At 39.8% G+C, this 19,759-nt stretch overlaps 1 protein-coding gene and 1 long non-coding RNA gene across 2 annotated transcripts in view; both read right to left on the reverse strand.

Moving 5' to 3' along the window:
- Positions 1-10,226, reverse strand: part of LOC139728529 (uncharacterized) — a 78,455-nt gene extending 68,229 nt beyond the window's left edge. Inside the window, exons 1-9 of the mRNA XM_071639465.1 lie at positions 10,209-10,226; positions 9,553-9,693; positions 8,487-8,657; positions 6,914-7,074; positions 5,223-5,360; positions 4,072-4,170; positions 3,020-3,206; positions 1,162-1,342; positions 417-547 (exon numbers count right to left, since the gene is read on the reverse strand). Of these exons, the coding sequence (XP_071495566.1) occupies positions 417-547; positions 1,162-1,342; positions 3,020-3,206; positions 4,072-4,170; positions 5,223-5,360; positions 6,914-7,074; positions 8,487-8,657; positions 9,553-9,693; positions 10,209-10,226 (1,227 nt within the window). The remainder of the gene's footprint in view (positions 1-416; positions 548-1,161; positions 1,343-3,019; positions 3,207-4,071; positions 4,171-5,222; positions 5,361-6,913; positions 7,075-8,486; positions 8,658-9,552; positions 9,694-10,208) is intronic.
- Positions 10,227-10,475: 249 nt separating this feature from the next.
- LOC139728501 (uncharacterized) lies at positions 10,476-19,623 on the reverse strand. The gene is made up of 4 exons (XR_011710812.1): positions 19,342-19,623; positions 18,068-18,149; positions 17,349-17,501; positions 10,476-10,631 (listed from the first exon to the last, which is right to left on the reverse strand). It is a non-coding gene; the product is annotated as an uncharacterized lncRNA (long non-coding RNA).
- Positions 19,624-19,759: the final 136 nt, after the last annotated feature.

Raw genomic sequence — 19,759 nt, forward strand, 5'->3', positions numbered from 1 at the left:
CAGAGAGAGAGCAAACCAATTTCTCCTTAATTTTCTGAACCTCTCACTCCCCCCCCAAAAAAAAAAAACCAACAACACCCAAATACATACAATACTGTAAATCTACTACTTTGCTGTATGCAGAGGATGCCAGCTCACGGAAAACATTGTTGACAGTTAATCTCTTGGCCAAGGTGCAAACAATCTCTGGAGATTGTGGAGAATGACCAAGTTAATAGAATAAACTTAGTTACAAGACACAAGTCAGAAACATTTTATTTTCTCAGTACAATCTCTCGGTCTTAATACCTACGACAAGTGCAACTCTTAAAATAATGGCGAGGACCACCTTGAATTCACTTTGTAACAACCAGCAGTGTTTGCAAGTCTCCCTTTCTCTGACCTTATGACCTTTTCATAGATTGAAGTTTTCATACCTGAGCAGCCAGGTCCATCATTCTGGCCTTGACAAAGACCTTCTTCAAGGGGATGGGCTTGTTACCCTTCGTCTGTAGTCCAGTGGTCACTTTATCGTTGGGGTTCGGGACAGCCATTACATCCGTCAGATCTGGAAAAAAAAAATTAGAACCTGGCCTTCTGAGTGCGATTCATTCTTGTGCTGTGATCCACAAAAATTCTACAGGTGGTGCATGATTTACATTGCACTATACTAGACTACATGCATGGTGCATGCCTACAAATTGGCCTCTAAAGCATAGTTGTATTTTCACTGAAGCCAGAGTTCAAGGTAAAAAAAAAAAAATTGCATGAGGGATCACTCCCAATCTGGAGTGTATCCAGACTAGATTAATGCCTGATTGAGCATGCATCACTTCTTATAGTCAAGACAGAAATTTCTATGCCACTGATCCCACATGCAAGAATTCTTGATTACTGTAAACCGACGAATGTTCGCGTGCATTTTAATTTCACGAATTTCGCGAGAGCCATGATTCGTGAAATTAAAATGCACACTAACTCTCTTGTCTACACCATATGCATTGAATGCCAGAAGCACTTTGCGAAAAATTTCATGCTGCGAAAAAGGCCGTCGACTCCAATTTGCGAAAATTTCATGCCGCTAAAATGTTTTACAGTACAGTGCATGAACATGTTATCAAACGTCACATATTACGTCAAGTGAACTTTCAAATGGCAACCTCATATGGCTGAACCACTTACCAACAGGTGCAGCTGTTGACGGGGGTGAAGTGTAGTCATCCGTGGTTTCCATGGCAACAGGTTCGGGCATCAGAGGAGGCGGAAGATGAGGGATGCCCTCCATCTCATCCTCTGGGAGAGAGAACTCCACAAGGTAACGCAGTCTTTGTTGGTCCACGTTGTAGATGGTGAATTCATTGTCCTGTGGAGTACACAAGAATGAATTGGATAAATGGCGCATTTTATCAAATTTGGGTGAGGAGTCACATACAGTTGTACTTAATACTCTAGGAGTATGTCATCCAGTTTATCTAATTTCAAGATGATATAATGGTCATAAGCCCCAATAAATTCATATGTTTCAGACTAGTTATCTCACATACAAAGCTTAATCCACTTGGAACATTAACCAAAAGACAAATGTCATTTGGATTTTGCTGTATACTCGGAAATGCCAGTAAAACAGGAAACTGGTGTGTTTTCTTTTGTTCAAGATTATGTGTTAACATTTTATATACTGTAAACGTCAATATTTTCGCGCGATTAATTTTTCGCGCTGAGCGGCTCGAAAACGTATTCGCGGGTTCTTAATTCGCGCTCCGCAGCAGGTTACTTTACTGTAGTACACATTCACTGCTTTCATCCAAAGCCTCTGCTACATAGCTTGCTATGCCAGCGTACGACAAGCGACGTAGCGAGCGGCTCGACTGCGAATACAAGCACTCAAATACGTAGTACAGCTGTGACTGTAGTACCGTAGTCACGGGGGAATGTAGCATCGGTGCGTGCGGTGCACACATGCATGCTACAGTACACAGCAATCTATCGTCTCTTCGCACAGTACTAGTAGCGTAAACATGCCTGTACATTGTACTACGTAGCAGTATCATCGATGAAGCGCACACAATTCATCCCGTTCAAAATGTGCATAGCAAATTGTGAAGATATATTCGCGTGTTTTTGAATTCGCGCTAGCCGAACATAGCGCGAAATCCGCGAAAATTAATGTACCGCGAAAATTTCCACGTTTACAGTAATATGTATATACAATGTATATATACAATGTATACATATATATCTTTTTTATTATTATTATTTTTTACAGTATATCTTTTAGTAGGAAATTGGTGGGAAAGGATAGCATGAAACAGACTGAGAAACAAACTCATTTTCAAACACCTCACCCCACACTAACACACACAGACACATCCACACGCACATGAGAGCAGCTGCGAGTGAGGTCCGTGATTTTTTCAAAAGGGACGGCTTGCAGGTAGTTTAGAGGCTAGAGAGTTAATACAAACACCCACAGTCTATACTTTCCATGACAGCACAGCTCTTTTCTTGTTACCTCTGCCAAGGGAGGAGGTTTTGTTTTCATCGGCATTTGTTAGTTTGTTTGTTTGTCCGTGTGCACAATAACTCAAAAAGTTGCAGGCAGATTTGGATGAAACTTACAGGAAAGGTTGAGAATGACACCAGTAACAGATGATTAAATGTTGGTAGTCATCTAGCAATATTTGTGGATTTTATGAAGGATTTTCAATATTTTGGCAGGTAGGGTCGATGACTTTTGGAGCTCAAGCTGCGAATTTTTGACGTTTTCATAATTCATACGCGCACTTAAGTGCCTGCTCTAGCTTCTGCTAAGGCAAGGCACACCACGCAGCTAGAAGTTGATAACGTAACAAAAGGCTTCTATATTGGAAAATCGGGCGACTTTCAGCACGCATACGTACGGGTGGAAATCACTGATCTCTACGGAAGAACAAGGTCAGTGGTGGAAATGAGCTGCTTGGCAGAGGTCTGCGCTCTCAAGAGTGCTTCTCTAGTTTGGTATTAATCACTCTTGATACCAATATCCAACTTCTCCACTTACCCCAAAATCTGACTGGACGTCGCCCGCCCTTGCCCCGACTCCCTGGACGCTGTCAAAGCCCTCTGGAGGACACGTCAGGTCAGGCTGGTACCTGGTGACAGCCATGGTCCTGCCGAGGGCTACATCGCACAGGACCATGAAACGGGTGTGGCTGAGACCACTCCTGGCCGCATACTTGCCACTGGTGCTGCAGGGGGAACATGAAACTTTAACTCATTGCCCAAATCTTTCAGAAAACCCCATCCAATTTGCTTCAGTGGTTAAAGAGAAATGAGGAATTTTGTCGAGCACGTCAAGAATCCCTTAACTCCAAGTTCTGTCTATTGTGTTCACATGTTACTATATGCACTTCCAAGAGCATCCACTTGCTAAACTTGGAAGAATCACACTCATGATATGCTTTACAACAATCAACATTTCTCTCAACATTTAGCCAAACTGAATGGAGTTTCCCACAAAACATAGCTGAAATGTTACATTTTAAGACCCTGACACAAGGTTCATGCAGTTAAATCCGTTGGATGTTATCAGTGTGAAAATTTGATTGTAATTTTTTTTTTTGGACATACTGTAAATCATTGCAATTTCATTTTTTTTGCAAGAATAATTCAAATAAACACTTCATCTACGAAAGGGGGGGGGGCATCATTATCTCTCAGTTGGACATGGTTCAATGAACATGGACATTGAGGGTCCACAGGGGCAGACACATTAGAAGCAAACTATGTGTTTTTCTAGAAGAGATTCGTGGATGATATGGAGATGCAATGTGCATGTTTTGTAAATTCCAATAGTCACCTTCATTCCTGGTTTGATTAATATCGAGGAAGGCCAATGACTTACACTACTTGCCAGACAGTAATTCCCTTTCAAATATCCTAATATATTTCAGGGCTGTTTGGGGAGTCTGCACTTCACTGCATCACCTCCAGATAATCCGTCATAGGATAGCGGTATCATGTAGGCTACATCATGTATACTTCCAAGCATGTGGTGGTACCAAAATCACAACCATCACAAATTTCCATTCACTGGCTTGACAAGTTCCTTACCTGGCACTGTCAGCAAAGTAGATGCCATGTCCCAGCATTCCTGCATCAGTTCTTCCTCCTCCTAGGTCATCGACCACAATCCTGGGCATCAGGAGTCCTCTGTAACCATGGATACCAAGTGAAAGCATCTTAAATCACACTGTTCCTTTGCACAGTACGAACGCAAATGTGTATGAAGGCCACATCTATGTAACAAATCCACTAAACAACAAACTACATGTACACTTCTTTTTCATTTTTTTTTCAGCTTGACTAGAAGCCACATGAACTGTCCTATTTTTTTGTCCTCTAGGAAAATTTGCTAATTATCTCTTCATACAATTCAAACAGATCGGTAATTTGATGTACACAATCATATCACAAAGTCCTTGCCAGATTAAGATACTGTAAAACATGATATATTCGCGGCACAAAATTTTCGCGCATTGGGGCCGACGGCCTTTTTCGCGGCAAGAAATTTTCGCGAATTGCCTCTTGCGTTCAATGCATATAATGTAGATAAGAAATTTCGCGTGCATTTCAATTTCGCGAATCTTGGCGCTCGCGAAATTCGCGAAATTAAAATGCACGCGAACATTTCTCGTTTTACAGTACTAGTAATCGTGGCTGGTAGCTCTCTTCAAGAGGGGTAACTTTTAGATAAAGGAAGTGACTGGAATTCTATGTATTAGAAATTGGGGTGACACCATGTACAGCAGACACATTTTTTTTTTTTTAAACCATGGACAGTAGAAAAATGTGATGTTGCCATCACCATCAAAATCAATACCACTATCATCATCATTACACTGCCACCAATATCACTACACCACCAACATCACCACCACGCTCATCATTATCACCACCATCATCGCAACTATCATTACCACAACTATCACCATCACCCAGAATAACCATCATCACCATCCCCATTATTACCACCGCTATAAGCCAGAGAGTACAATCACCATTACCACTACCACCATCATAAACATCATCCCCATTACCATCATCAACATCATCAGTTACATAATCACCATCATCACCGTTATCACTAACACCATCACCATCACAATACCACCATCGCTATCATCACCACTACCACTACCAAAATCAACATCATCATCATCATCACCATTTAAACATAAGGAATTCAGACATGCAAACCACACCTAGAAAGGATTCCTAGGAAGCTGGATGGTTTGGAGGCATGGAAGAGGAGCTTCTGGTTGCCAAGGTGACGGGCAAAGTTTGCATCTTCCACGAATCGGCTGATAGCAAACACCCTCCTCACAGTTATGGACCGGTTTCTGTGCATAATAAAGATAAAATACAGTAGACTCCCATTATAATGAAGTCCTCGGGAGTGGCAGTTTTCTTTTGTTACATCAAAATTTCATTATAACCAAACATAAACAATAAAAAAATAAAGAGCCAGTAATGTTGCAGCCTAAATTTATATTCTGTTGTAACCAGAATTTCGTTACAACTGACTTTGTTGTAATGGGAGTGCAATGTAATCCTATGTCAAAGCCACAAGCTCTTTGAAAATCAAGCTTTTAAAATCTTTTTGTGTCATCAACATCATTGACATTCATGAGCTAATACAAATGTATAGGTGATTCCATAATCAGACAGGATAAATTCAAAGCTACAAAGAGAACTTGGCGTTAATTTATGCTTATTTTATTAAGTGTCTGCAGGCCATTAACAGAGAAAAAAAAATCATTTTACTAATTCATTTTCTGATTTTAATCAAATTACAGGGTGGGGCAAAAGCCACAGTGGCCGGTTAAAATCTAGTTTTGCCAACACAGTCACAGCAGTAGAATCTGTGCCAAAAGAGATTCTTAACAGGCTGACCGATGATCAGTAAGATTCAGCTCTTACTCAGGAACCAGCTCTGCTTGATTGAATTTCAGAAACCATAATACTATTGTTTATAGTAAGTACCTGGGACTCAAATGGCACTCGGTAAGTTTGGAGAAAGTCTGTCACATTTTCTCTTGTAGCAACATGAGGTGCAATAGGCACATATACTCCTTAACTCGCATGAGACTAATTTTCTCTCACATCACACAAGCTCTACTGTATGAAGATGGCCACATAAACCACACACTATGAGCTAAACTACATATTGTACATGACTGAAAGCAAGGTCAACTGGTGTGCATTTCAACCATGCAGTTTACACTACACCAAAGAGCCTGTACACTTCGTTGCTGGGGTGACAAGACCTTGTATCTGAAATTTTGGCGAAAATGACTTTCTTTGAATTAATGGTCAAATAATGGATTAAGATGTCCTGTCCAAATCCCAACTGTCTTACTCCAAAAAATGAAGCCACCACGGCATGTCACAGGAAAGGCTATCCCATTCGCTATAGTGCTTTGGGCGCCATGTTTTTTGGCTCTCCTGAACATTTGACATTTTGTAGATACGAGGTCTTGTCGCCCTGGCAGCGATTTGAGATACGTGCAATGAAGAAGGGTGGACACGATAATCCAAGTTAGAAGCATACAACTACTACAACACATACAATCTTTCTTATTTATGATATTGCAAAGAGGCATCTATCCGGGAGTTTGTATATGGAAAGTGAGAGTTCACATAAATTCTGTCCACACACAGAATTTCCCTGCAGATAAATGATGTCATGGAATAATCTGCCATGCCGTCGCTTTACAAATCTTGATGCTGCACTTACACCGTTTGTATAACAAAATTTTGATATAATGAAAGAAAACTGTCAGTCCTAAGGACATAGTTGTAACGGGAGTCCTCTGTATATAGTGTACTTCTTGGGAAATGATAGCGGCAGAGAGTCAAAATCAATGTTTCCTTTCCAAAGCAACTTGCTTACCCTGCAAGGCTGCCCTCTATGTGCTCGACGACATCGGTCCTCTCCGGGGAATCCTCCCCCAGCAACTCCATGTGACATCTGAGGGTGCGGTATTTGGCCTCGACCCTCCCCCGAACTGACCAGTCGGTGGCCTCGCTCACGCTGCGGATGTCTCGAATTACCTGGACATTTAGATGGTGAGCAAGAGGACAATACTTAACATACCTGACAGATACACCTTGAGTTTAAGTTATGGGGGGGGGGGGGTGGGTGTTGGTTACTTAATTTATCAATTACACCTGTTGTCTTGAAAAGAAAGTACAGAGGTGACTCAACAAGACACTGTCTTATACAGTAAGAGATTTCAAATAAGCCAGTGCCAAGTTAGCTCATGGGTACAAATTATCTTTCCTTTTTCTCAGTTGGTTAGGCATTACACTCGTTTTCAAAGTAACATACGTGTAATGCATCACTTGGCCTGACGTAGCAATGTATGGAATATATGGAACTGCTAAATATATGGCACACACAGTACACAGTCCGCTCTTCAACCATGAAAAAATAAAATGTGTTCAAGGCAAGCAAATTATGTCCCCTACACAGGTACTGCACAAGGAATGCAATAGGGCATTACCAGTTTTGAAGACAAATTATGCATATCAATAAGGATTTCAAAAGCCCATCAGGGGTCTATTATACATGTAAATATTCACTGCTGACTGCATTATTGAATTGAAGTTTACATTTACATTGAAACTGAAATTGAATGAAATTTAAAGTGGTTCCATGGAGTATCAGGATAGAGTAGCTACTTTTTTCAGGTATGTTGCAAAATATTGCACAAGCTGTATACATGTATATATGATGGATGCACTTGTAGACTGTGTACACTTAAACAATTTCTCTCACTTTGAGTTTGTTCTTTTTTTTTAAATTAAGAGTTCCAACAGAGTAAATATCATACAAGAATAAGTGAATCAATATATGACACTGTTACATTAGCACACTAACTCCTCGTTAATCATTCCTCTCATTTCTTGCACAGTGACACCACATTTGCTCCTGCGACAATTGCTCCAGTCTTATTTTCTCCAAGGACTTAGGCAGGGCTAGGGTTGTGATGGGTTTTAGGTTTAGTTTGATGTAAGTGTTAGGATTAGGGTTAGGGTAAGGGTTATGTTTATGGGTAGAATTAATGGTTGGCTTCGTATGTGTGCAAATATTTTACAGGAGCAATTGTTGCAGGAGCAAATGACATGGAACCACCTTGCACAGTTGCTTTGCTTATCATCTTTCATCCACATGCATCAACCACTATGGTCCAAATTCAGGAAAGGTGGTACAATTAAAACCAAATGGTTGACAAAATGGTCATTTCATCGACGAAATGCCTGATTTCGTAATGAAATAGGTCATGTGACACTTGGCGCTCCATACAACACTACTGTCTTTGTCCATGATTTAAACCATGGTTTCAATTGTACCACCTTCGTGAATTTGGGCCTGTATGTTAAATGTCTACCTCACAAGGAGACATGTAAAGCTAGATGTGGGGGGGGGGGTGGGGGGGAGAGGTTATCATCTCTGGCTTTACCTGACATATCCCTTGCTCTCTTGTGATGTCCTGCTTAGTCTTGATGCCCAGCTGTTTCTTGTGAGGGATCTGGGAGTAGTATTCCTGACTGAGCTCCTCGATCTGCTTGCTGGGACTCTTCTTGTCGAGGCTTTCCCTCAGCTGAAGCAGCAAAGATTCTCCTTTCTCAACCTATACAGGAATCAAACAAAACAAATAAACAAATCATTGAATGAATCATTCAATGAGGCCACACTACCCCAAGAATGATATTCACTCTTTCATTTTATTTATTTATTGTATGACATGTATTCAGAATCTATATCAACACAGCTCTGGGGTGATGAACACGTAACTTTCGGACTTTCATAATAAAAACAAAATTGTATAGGTAGTAACTGCTTCCCCGCATTTCCCTTTATCAAAACAAAAACTAAAAATTCACGATAACAAGCTACACAAAGGCCTATACAACATGTACTGATGATCTTCCAGTTTCTATGTTGAAGGAATGATTACTGATTGACAATGTACAGATTGCTTTTGTTGTATTCTGTAGTTGCCTAAGTTTGCACAACTTGTTGGTAATCTCTGCCTTGGTATTGCAACTCTGGATTGAAACAACTCTCTCTCTCTCAGGGTGTATTCTCAATTTGTAACATTTTTTCTTCTCATTTCTGTGCTTTCTGTTGTTCACCAAAATAACATGTGTTACAGTCTTTTTTTTTTGCACTTTCTGGACAATGCAGTTTTGTCCTTAAAGTAAATTAAGATGTAGACGGGAAAAAGAAAGGGGGGGGGGGGGGAGCAGCCTTATAAGCTGAAGGACTTCGTTAAAAATTCGTTGATGTGGGATCTGTTTGTATACCATTCACCCAATTCCAGTGAAACATTGTTATTCTAAATTAAAAAAAACCAAGCAAACAACTAATGATAATCATTCAAACATCATCATGAAACAAATGCTGAAGTCCTGTTTGTGGATTTAGAATAGTAATATCACACTAGACTAGGATGGCTGTGGTGGAGAGGCCTAAGCCCGTGGGCTGACCGCCAACTATTTCGCCCCCCTATTCTGACCACCCACCTTTTCCAGGGAGACCCTCTCCATGGGGCCAGCCAAGATCTCCGTCAGCTGACCGACCGCCTCTTGCCAGATTTGCTCCACCATGGCACACACCTCCAGCTCCAGTTTCTCGCTCCCCAGGGATCCAGCCTCAAACTTGGTCTAGTCGTATATAAAAGGACATCAAAAGATCTCTCAAGTTACATTTCCCTGAAGTTATAGATTTTTTTTTTCCCCAAACACTATTCTCCCTGTAGCTTGTGATCAGTCCCATAGAATCTTTTAAAGTGAAATCAGAAATTAAAAGATCATTTTGTAATTCCCACAAATTGACATCTCTTAATTAAGACGTAATGGGAAAAAAAATGATAATATGGTAGCAAGATGTTCAGCACATCTTATAAATATTATTTTCATTTGGTAATTTAGAAAATTTGTATAATCTTATACAATATTCTCACACTTCCCTATGATCTGTGCCCAAATCTTCACTCGCATAATTCCTTTACTGACGTCAAACTGATAGAAATAAGCTGTATAGTAGTCTTGTGAATGTTGATAACGTAAACAAGACGTCTTTTAGGGGAAAAGGGGTTGAAGTTGCCAAATTATTGACCAAGAACATGATTCTTATAACACTTTTGTGTACAATATCAAATGTGAAATGATGACATCACCTCTTCCAGTTTGCACATATGGTTGCTCCTAATATGAAGTTGTAACTTACCATAACTTTCTTACTCTACATCTCATATTTCAGATACCTCTAATGTTCCACCCAATTGTACTTTGTCTACAAAAGCCAACTTGAACAGTGTGTAGAATCACACTTTGCAAGTACTGTTTATTGTTCCTGCAAATTGGGAAAACTATTTTTGTATCCCCTTGCGAGAGGAACGGGAGTTGCAAATCCTTGGGATGCCAGATCAATGACTCACCCTCCTGAAAGTCGTCGATCCGATCCACCGGGAGAAGACTTGCTTGCACCTCTTCATCTTCCACGGGGGCTTGATCCGCTGCTCGTAGAGTTGGCGAAAAACGTCCACCGCCTCGGCGCTCGTCTTCAGATAGCGGCCCTCTCGGACGCCACTCTCCTCATTCTGTTATTTAAAAAAAAAGAAAAAACAAATACCAGATATTCCAAAATGTCATTTCAAAACCACTAACATGATCAAATAAATTATCAACAGACCATCTGAGTGATGATGTAAAATGTTTGGAGAGTGAGGGAGAGAAAGTCAAAGAGAAGATGAGCAATGTCAATAACAGAATCTTTTATTTATTTATTTATTTATTCAGTTTTCTTTACCCAGGGTAGCCCCATCAGTGGTTTAAACACTGTTATCCTAGGGGGCCCTGCAACAGAATGACAAAATATAACAGTTCAACAAACACAAAATAACAAATCAAGGACATTCCATTTTACATCATAACATCAACACAATATCAATATTCTATATAAATGAAAAAATGCAAAGTTAATCGTTGACAATAATAATACACAAACTCACATTATTTGAGAAAAAAAAAATACCTTAACATTAAACAGGAATATCAAAGATACCCGAATTCTACCCCAAGTGAGATATGTATGCTCTTACGAACGCTTGGAAGAGAAGTGGCGTTTCGGACTTCAGCGGGGAGCTGATTCCAAATACATGATGCATAGTGTGAAAACGATTTTTTTCCGGCTTGAGTTTTAACTTGTGGAATTATGAGACCATTATAACTTGTGTTTCGCGTACGATATGAATGTATGCTACCAAGAGGCGTGATGAGTTCTTGCACATATTCGGGCATGTTGCCATGAAGTGTCTTGAAGACTGCTTTACAAGTGTTCAAACGCCACCTCTCTTCAAGCGTCATCCAACGTAACCTTCCAAGCACCTGGTTGGTTGGCACTGTGTGATCCACTCTCCTTACCACTCTGGCCATTTTCTTGTGTTGTTTGATAAGCACATCTTTAAGGGTTTGTGAGCAGTTTGACCATGCACAAGAACAATAATCAAAAAATGGTAGGATTAATGAGTTTGCCAGGATTTTAGCGCTACTTTCGGTTAGGTACTTCCGCAGGCGTCTCAGCAATGTTAGTCGTGTGGCAATTTTTTTACAACATTCTTCAACTTGCTTTTGCCATCTCATTGATTCACCCATCCAGACTCCCAGGTACTTATATTCCCTCACTCTATCCAATTCATTACCATCGATTTCAAGTTTCAGCCGATCAGCAGATAGCAGTTTTCTTGATGTTCCTATCACCATGAACTGAGTTTTCTTAACATTCAATGTCGAACAATTTTGTCTCAACCACCGGTTTACATTGTACAATTCAGTATTCATTACGGTTTCAATCTCCTGGGCATCATTTCCACTGTAAAACAGAACTGTGTCATCTGCATATAACATTACTTCACACTTAGTTACTGAATTGGGGAGATCATTTAACATAACTGAAAGCAGAAGTGACCCAAGTATCGAACCTTGGGGGACACCCACACATACACTAGTACTTTCCGACAAAGCCCCCTTTAATGAGGTGCGCTGTGTACGACCACTGATATACATGTATGAATGGAACCATCTCAATGCATTTCCCCCGACACCGTACATACATAGCTTTCCCAGTAAAAGTTCATGGTCTACTGAGTCAAAGGCTTTCTTCAAGTCCAAATACACCACTCCAGTTAGTTTACCACGATCCGTGTGCCTGTACAAAAAATCACTGAAGTATGTAAGTACTGTATCAGTAGAGTGGTTTTTTCTGAATCCAGATTGTTCTTTCACAAGAAGGTTGTTTTCAGTAAAAAAGTTGTGCAGCTGGTTGTGGACTAGCCTTTCAAAAATCTTCATGACTGCCGATATTACGGAGATAGGGCGATAATTGTTCGGATCGTGTTTGTCTCCGCCCTTGTGGATTGGGGTGTCCTTAGCCTCCTTCCACTCATTAGGAATAACTCCAGTTACAAGAGAGAGGTTAAAAAATCTCGTCAAATGTACATGAATAACTGGTGCTGCTATTTTCAACAATCTCAAGTCTATCCCATCAATTCCAGAGGCTTTCTTTATATCAAGCTTATTCATAAGTTCTAACACATCATTCAACTCTATATCATCAAAGTTAAAGACACTCCCACAGTGGATTTTGACTGTACCGGTATCACCTCTCCTCTGTACATTATGGTCACACGTTGACATAGCACCAAAAGAAGCAAATATTTCATTCAGTTCATTTACCATTTGAATGGAATCATACACATGTTCTCCTTTAATCCTGAGACTTTCCACAGATGACCTACTCTTGGTTCCAGTAAGACCCTTTAAAATCTTCCATAACTGAGCAGAGTTCCTCCTATTTGCAACAATGTTAGACACATAATAATCTTTCTTCAATGTAATTCGAAAGTTATTGACATGATTTCTGCATACACGATAAGCTTTCCAATCTGCAGTCAGACCACTACGTTCCACTTTACACTTCAATCTGTCACGCTGATGTGACAAAGACACATATTTATTGTTCACCCACTGTGTTTTCTTCCCTCTCATTCTCATTGTGACAACAGGAGCATGTTTGTTACAAATTGCCAAGAACGTTCGTTTCCATAGGTTCCATTGACTGTCTATATCTAGCTGTGTTTCAGAACAGTTACGTAATAACTGGGAATTTTCAAGATCATGCAAAAAAGATTGTGCATTAAATCGTTTGAAACAACGAAAAGTAACCATTTTCGACTGCATTTTGGGCCGATAGAGCTTCCGTACAACATACACCAAATTATGATCACTGATAGTCTCAGATATGACCTTATGCTCACAAACATTGTTTGGTGTGTTTGTTAGTACGATGTCAATCAAACTCTTGGTTGTCTCTGTGACCCTAGTGGGTTCTTCAATGACCTGTTTCAATCCATGGGTTCGACATAACTTCAACACAAACTGACATTTTGTTTTACAAAGCATGTCATAGTTCATATCCCCTAAGATATACAGTTCTTTTCCTACGCTTGACGCTCTCGATATCGAGTCTTCAATCAACATTTGATAATGTACATCCGAACTAGGGGGGCGGTAATAATCACCGACAAGGACGGTTGAAGAGTTGCGGAGTTTAATTTCAACCCATATAGCCTCTAGTTCATCATTATATCTGCCTACTACCACAACATCTATTTCTTCTGTCTGTCCATCTGTCAATCAATCCATCAAATAATCAATAAATCAATTGATTGATTAATTATATATATATATGCCTAAATCCCGACACGGGCAAAGTACAATTTACAAGATGAGATTACCAAAAATTCAAAAGAAACATCAAAACAAAGTCCATTTTTTCATCTTGACTGTTGTTGGTGACGCTTTTCTCTTCTCAACTTGTTAACCTCCTTCCTCTGATGATCAATTTTCATGCTGACATCATGAGTGAATTTCCGCCATTCATGTCTGTCATCAACATGGTCTTTCCAGTTGTGAAGGACATCGGCTCTCCTCAGAATGTCTTTGATTGTATCTTTGTATCTCAGATGAGGGCGTCCTATACTGCGAGAGCCATCATCAAGCTCTCCAAAAAAGAGCTCCCTGACAGGTCTGGCAGCTTCCATTCGCACAACATGACCAACCCATCGTAGTCGATTTTTAACAAGGGTGGTTTCAATGTCAAGTGTTTTTGCCTGTTCCAATACTTCATCATTTGTGACAAAGTGGTCCCACTTGATGTGGAGAATAGACCTAATGTGTCGTTGTTGAATGGTCCTGAGCTGCTTTATGTGGCGCCGATAGAGTGTCCATGTTTCACTCCCATATAGCAGTAAAGGAGTCACACATTGATTATACACTTTGAGTTTTGTTTCAGAAGTCAGATCCCGGCACTGAAATACTCTTTGCCTCAATCTTCCCATTGCACATGATGCGGCTTGAATGCGTGCCTTGAGTTCTTCATCTACTTTACAGTCTTTTGTAATATAACTGCCAAGGTATTTGAAACGGTCAACTCTACAAAGTTTACTTCCATCAATGTAGAAATCAACTTGCTCTCCCACACTCATTGTCTCTGTCTTCTTAATGTTGATTCGTAGACCCATCTTTAGGGATAATGTGTTGTATGCAGATAAAAGAGTCTGTAATGCAGAAGACTCATTGCAGAAAATGGCAATATCATCAGCATATTGAGCTTCTCTTATATAATCTGTGAGTATCTTAGTTTTCGCTTTTAGGCGACGCAGATGAAAAATATCTCCATCATATCTGAAACGCACTTTGATACTGCAGAAAGGATCAACATCTTTAAAGGCTAGATGGAGGAGTACAGCGGCATACATTCCAAAAAGTGTAGGAGCTAATTTACAACCTTGTTTTACTCCACTATTGTAGTTTATTGAGTCCGAAAGTTCACCATTAATAAGGAGTCTGGCATGTACATTAGAATACAGTTTCTTGATAATGCGTACAAATTTCTTTGGACATCCCAGCTTCTGTAATATTGCATAAAGAAGATCTCGGTTAACACAGTCAAAAGCTTTGGTAAAATCTATAAAAGCAATGTGTACGTTACAACGCTGCTCCTTACATTTTTCCATTATTTGCCGTAGTGTAAAGATGCCATCAATCGTGCTTCTGCTACTCCTGTAGCCAGATTGTGACTCGGGATAAATCTTCTCTGCTAGGCGTTGAAGTCTCTGAAGTATAACATCTGCAAAAATCTTCCCTACCACACTGAGCAGAGATATGCCACGATAGTTCTCACACAAGCTGCGATCACCTTTCTTAAAAAGGATAGAAATATTTGCATCTGTCAGATCAGAAGGTAATCTCTCAATAAACCAGAACAGATTGAATAGAGTCAGCAGGAAAGTCCACAAAACTCTACCACCATGGACTATGACCTCTGGAATAATTCCATCTGGGCCCGGACTCTTTCTCAGTTTTGTGTTCTTGAGTGCTGTTTCAAGTTCATCCATTGAGATAGGATCATCAAACTCATCAATGGTTGGAAGTTGATCGACTTCATTGAGAATCTCCCAGTCGACATTTGTCGGTTGATTAAGAAGCTCATCAAAGTGTTCAACCCATCTGTCTTTGATGTCTTCAGGAGCAGACAGGAGCTCACCCTGCTTTGACTTGACCGGATGAACATTCTTCGATTTGGGACCATACACAGCATTAAGAGTTGCGTAAAACTCTCTGTGATTCTTTTCCTGAACATATCTCTCAGCCTCCTCTGCTTTCTGTTGAAACCACTTATTTTTCATTCTTCGAATTTCTTCTCTTAGCCCTTTTACATCACCAGTTTTCCGTTTTTCCTTCAAGAGTTTCTGAATCTCTTGCTCTTGATCATCAAGTGTTTAATCTAGCAGCTTGGAACGTTCGTACAACCAATGACAGTGTTAATTCCGTACGACCGGAAAGAGCTACAGCTATTATCTGCCGAGCTCTGGAGGAAGCAGATGTTGACATTTGTGCACTTAGTGAGGTGCGTCGTCCAGGTGCTGGAAACGTTAAGGAAAGAAGTCACACAATATATTGGAGTGGAGGAAAAGACAAAACTGCAGGAGTGGGATTTGCTGTTTCTAACAAATTTAGTCACATCAACCCAGTACCCATCTCCGATAGGATCATGACAGCTCATGTCCAGCTGAAGAACAATGTCCATCTCACATTAATCAGCGTCTATGGACCTACAATGCAACGACCAGAACTCGAGAAAGAACAATTTTATGAGCAGCTCGGCGAGTGTATCACCAGTGCCAAAGGAGATGGCATTATTGTGCTTGGTGACTTCAATGCTCGTGTTGGTAAAGACTGGGAGTCCTGGCCATCAGTCATAGGCAGGCATGGAGTAGGACACATGAACTCTAACGGCCTCATGCTATTAGAGTTCTGCACCCGGATGAAGCTTTCAGTAATGGGTACTATGTTCCAGCTGAAAAATCGGCTCAAAAACACTTGGCAACACCCACGCTCGAAACATTGGCATCAGTTGGACCATGTTCTTGCCAATTCACAAGCAAGACAGTTCATCAGGGTCACCAAGGTCAATCCTTCTGCAGACTGCTTTACGGACCACAGGCTATTGCTGTGTAAATGCAGTATAGTGATTAAGTCAAGGAAGAAATGTGCAAGACCCCCCTGCAAACTTGATACCCACCTAACTAACAAAAAGAAACTTGCATTAGAAAGTTTCTTAGAGGAAAAAATCCCTGACTGTGAATCAGCCTGGGATGACTTGAAAGAACTACTTCAGAATGCTGCAGATCACATCTTTGAAAAGAAAAAGAGGAAGAGTGAAGACTGGTTTGATTAATTAATCAATCAATTAATTAATCAATAAAGCATCGAATCTATCTTTGGTGACTATCTATATAACATGGTAACTATCTATCTATCTATAGATCAAACTATCCATCTATCTATCTACAATGTATCTATCTATCTATCTATCTATCTATCTATCTATCTATCTATCTACCTATCTATCTATCTATCCTTCAGTCACTACAATCAAGCAAATACACAAACATAGCTTTATTGTGCAAGTTCCTCAAACATATAGCATGTACATAACTTTATAGCAAGGGCCATCAAACAGTATACTGCACACAATCAATATTTAGCGAGACTAATTTTTCCCAAATGCGTGCATGTCATATTCATGTCAGGATCAGAGTCAGTACTTTTGTGTGTTTTTAAATTTATGAAGAGCACCCGACTTGTGAAATTCGCAAAAATAAAAACCTCTTGAAATATTCGGCATATATAGTGCAACCACAAAAAGGGGAGGTATGCTATCTGCAAAACAGAAGACCATAGAAAAACCTTACCTTCAGCTCACTCACATCCCCATAGTGAGAAAACACTCTGAAGCGGTAGGCAGAGTCTGGTTCATCCTCACTTCTTTCTCCAGCCTTCTTCTCAGCGGCATGCAACTCTAGCTGGTAGAAATTGCGCCTACCACTCTTCTCATCCTTAATGGACTGTTAACAAAAGAAAGAGGGAAAAAAAGGAATGTGATACTAAATAATTATAATTACATGTGGTGCATGCTAAAGAGTTGCACATACCTGGAGGAAAACATTCCACAAATTCCAGACTTCTGCAGCATATTATCTATTTGGCTATAATCATCAATGAAGGAGTTATATACACAGTAACCTCCAAATTTATAAGTCTCCACCCTTCCTCATGGTAGCTTAACAATCATAGATGCGTGACAGGGGCCACAGAACATTTTTTTTTTTTAGTGTGGAGGGGCTGCAGCTCCGACCTCAGAATAGGACAACGGCAACCCATACCTCTTGCTTTGGTGGAAAGAATCTCCAGACAGAATCCCCGAAAGTCATGTTTTTTGTTTGCATTATTTCTATTTTTTCCTTTTTTTCTTTAATTATTTTCTAAAGAGTCAAAAGGGGGGGGGGGGCTATAAACAGGAAGATTAAGTAGTGGTTGAGGTTAGCTCACACATTACCGTTAACACCAATCTGTTTGCAACGTCAATAATTGTTTTAAGAAGCCAGTCCTGAAGGGGTTAAAAGATACTTACATCAAGGAGAACACTCCTGGCAAGATGATAGCCTCCTTCTCCTGGAAAATTTGGGGATTCCCCTGAATTCCAGGGATAGACTCTACAAGGTAAGACAAATGAAAAGAGTAATAGAACAGTCCATGGTTTGAATATATTCTGTGATCAAAGAAAACACATTTGAAGAAGTACAGTTGTACCTTATATCGTTATGTGTATATCACAATATTGGTAATTATGTGCTGTATCTTCATTTACGTTCTTTGTTTTGTTTTAGGGCACTTAGAAATACCAGTATTACATGCTATATGTTATTTATTATTACCATTATCATTATTGTTATTGTTATCATGGGAAGTTACAGGTTCCAAATCATGAGGGTATTATATTTGTCTCAACAAACCCCCTAATAAAGGTGATAAATTTTACATACTCGTTCTTTGAAGAAAAATGCTTTGCATATCTCTCAGCAAGTCTGTGTGAGAGCAACCCAGCACATAGTTTTTAGCGTAAGACCCTAATCGCACAATGCTAGTTCCACGTGCATGACTTACACATACGATACCAGGTTAGTAGTTTTAGTTAAGTGTGCTGTAAGCTGATGTGAAGTAAAAACTGAGGGCTGAAAATGGAAAAAGAAGAACATGACGCTCCATTGGAAGTGAGTATTAAAATGCAGCATGTAAAGGGTTAATATGTAACATGATGAAACCTGAAACTATCAAGCATTATGTTGACACACGACTATTTAATATTCCACCACATGGCAAACAATGTAAAACTTTTTACAAAAAATTGAATTATTAAAATGTAGCTCCGCACTGTGATGGCTAATGCTCCTAGTTATGAAATATGCTCACATTGATACACTGTTCAATATTCTACAATATGGCTAATAATTTATTTGTTCAAACAAACAAACAAACAAACAAAAATTCTCATGAAACTGTAGCCCAGTATAGCGGTTTCATAACATTTGCTCCTGTGACAATTGCTCACAAAAAAAAATATCTGCACGCTCAGCCCAAACATAAATTCTATGTATAAACATAAACATACATTGTACAATGTAACCTTAATACTAATCCTCACATTAAGAACTCTAACTAAAACCCTAATCCTAACCCACAGTCCTTGGATAATATAAGACCAGAGCAAGTATTGTGGGAACATATTTCGTGTCACCAGCACTGCGGTGATGCCAATGCTTGTGGTTTTTGTAATACTCTCATGATCGTATCTCACTATTTACCCAGAAGAATAAACCTCCTCCAGTTTGCCTGGGTATGACTTACTTGACGGAAAAGAGATCCACATGTAACGGCCTCTTCCTAATCACAGTCTTACGGTCCTTCTTCTGTCCAATGCCTGGATGAAAGAGAAAAATTGCGCTATGTACACCAATACACAAGGGGGTGGGGGTCTGCTAAGAGTCACAGTGATGCATTAAAGGAACTGTTCAGTACTGGTTGAGGTGAGGATTCAGCTTGTAACGTTTTGCAGGATATTCAGAAACCACTCTTTGAAATGTTGAAGAGCATACAATTCTAAGGGGAATCAAAAGTTTATTTGATGAAAATCAGTTTAGAAATGACTGAGATAGTGTAGATATCAAAAAACAACGAAAAACAAAGAGATCCTAATAAAAGTCATGACCTGTCAATTTCAGTAGGATCGCTATTTTGAATATCTCAGCCATTTCAAGGCCAAATT

Source organism: Diadema antillarum, unplaced genomic scaffold (assembly GCF_040938485.1).
Source record: "Diadema antillarum isolate AM-2024a unplaced genomic scaffold, OU_Dant_1.0 seq00000182_RagTag, whole genome shotgun sequence".
In the NCBI taxonomy this organism is placed as follows: Eukaryota; Metazoa; Echinodermata; class Echinoidea; order Diadematoida; family Diadematidae; genus Diadema; species Diadema antillarum.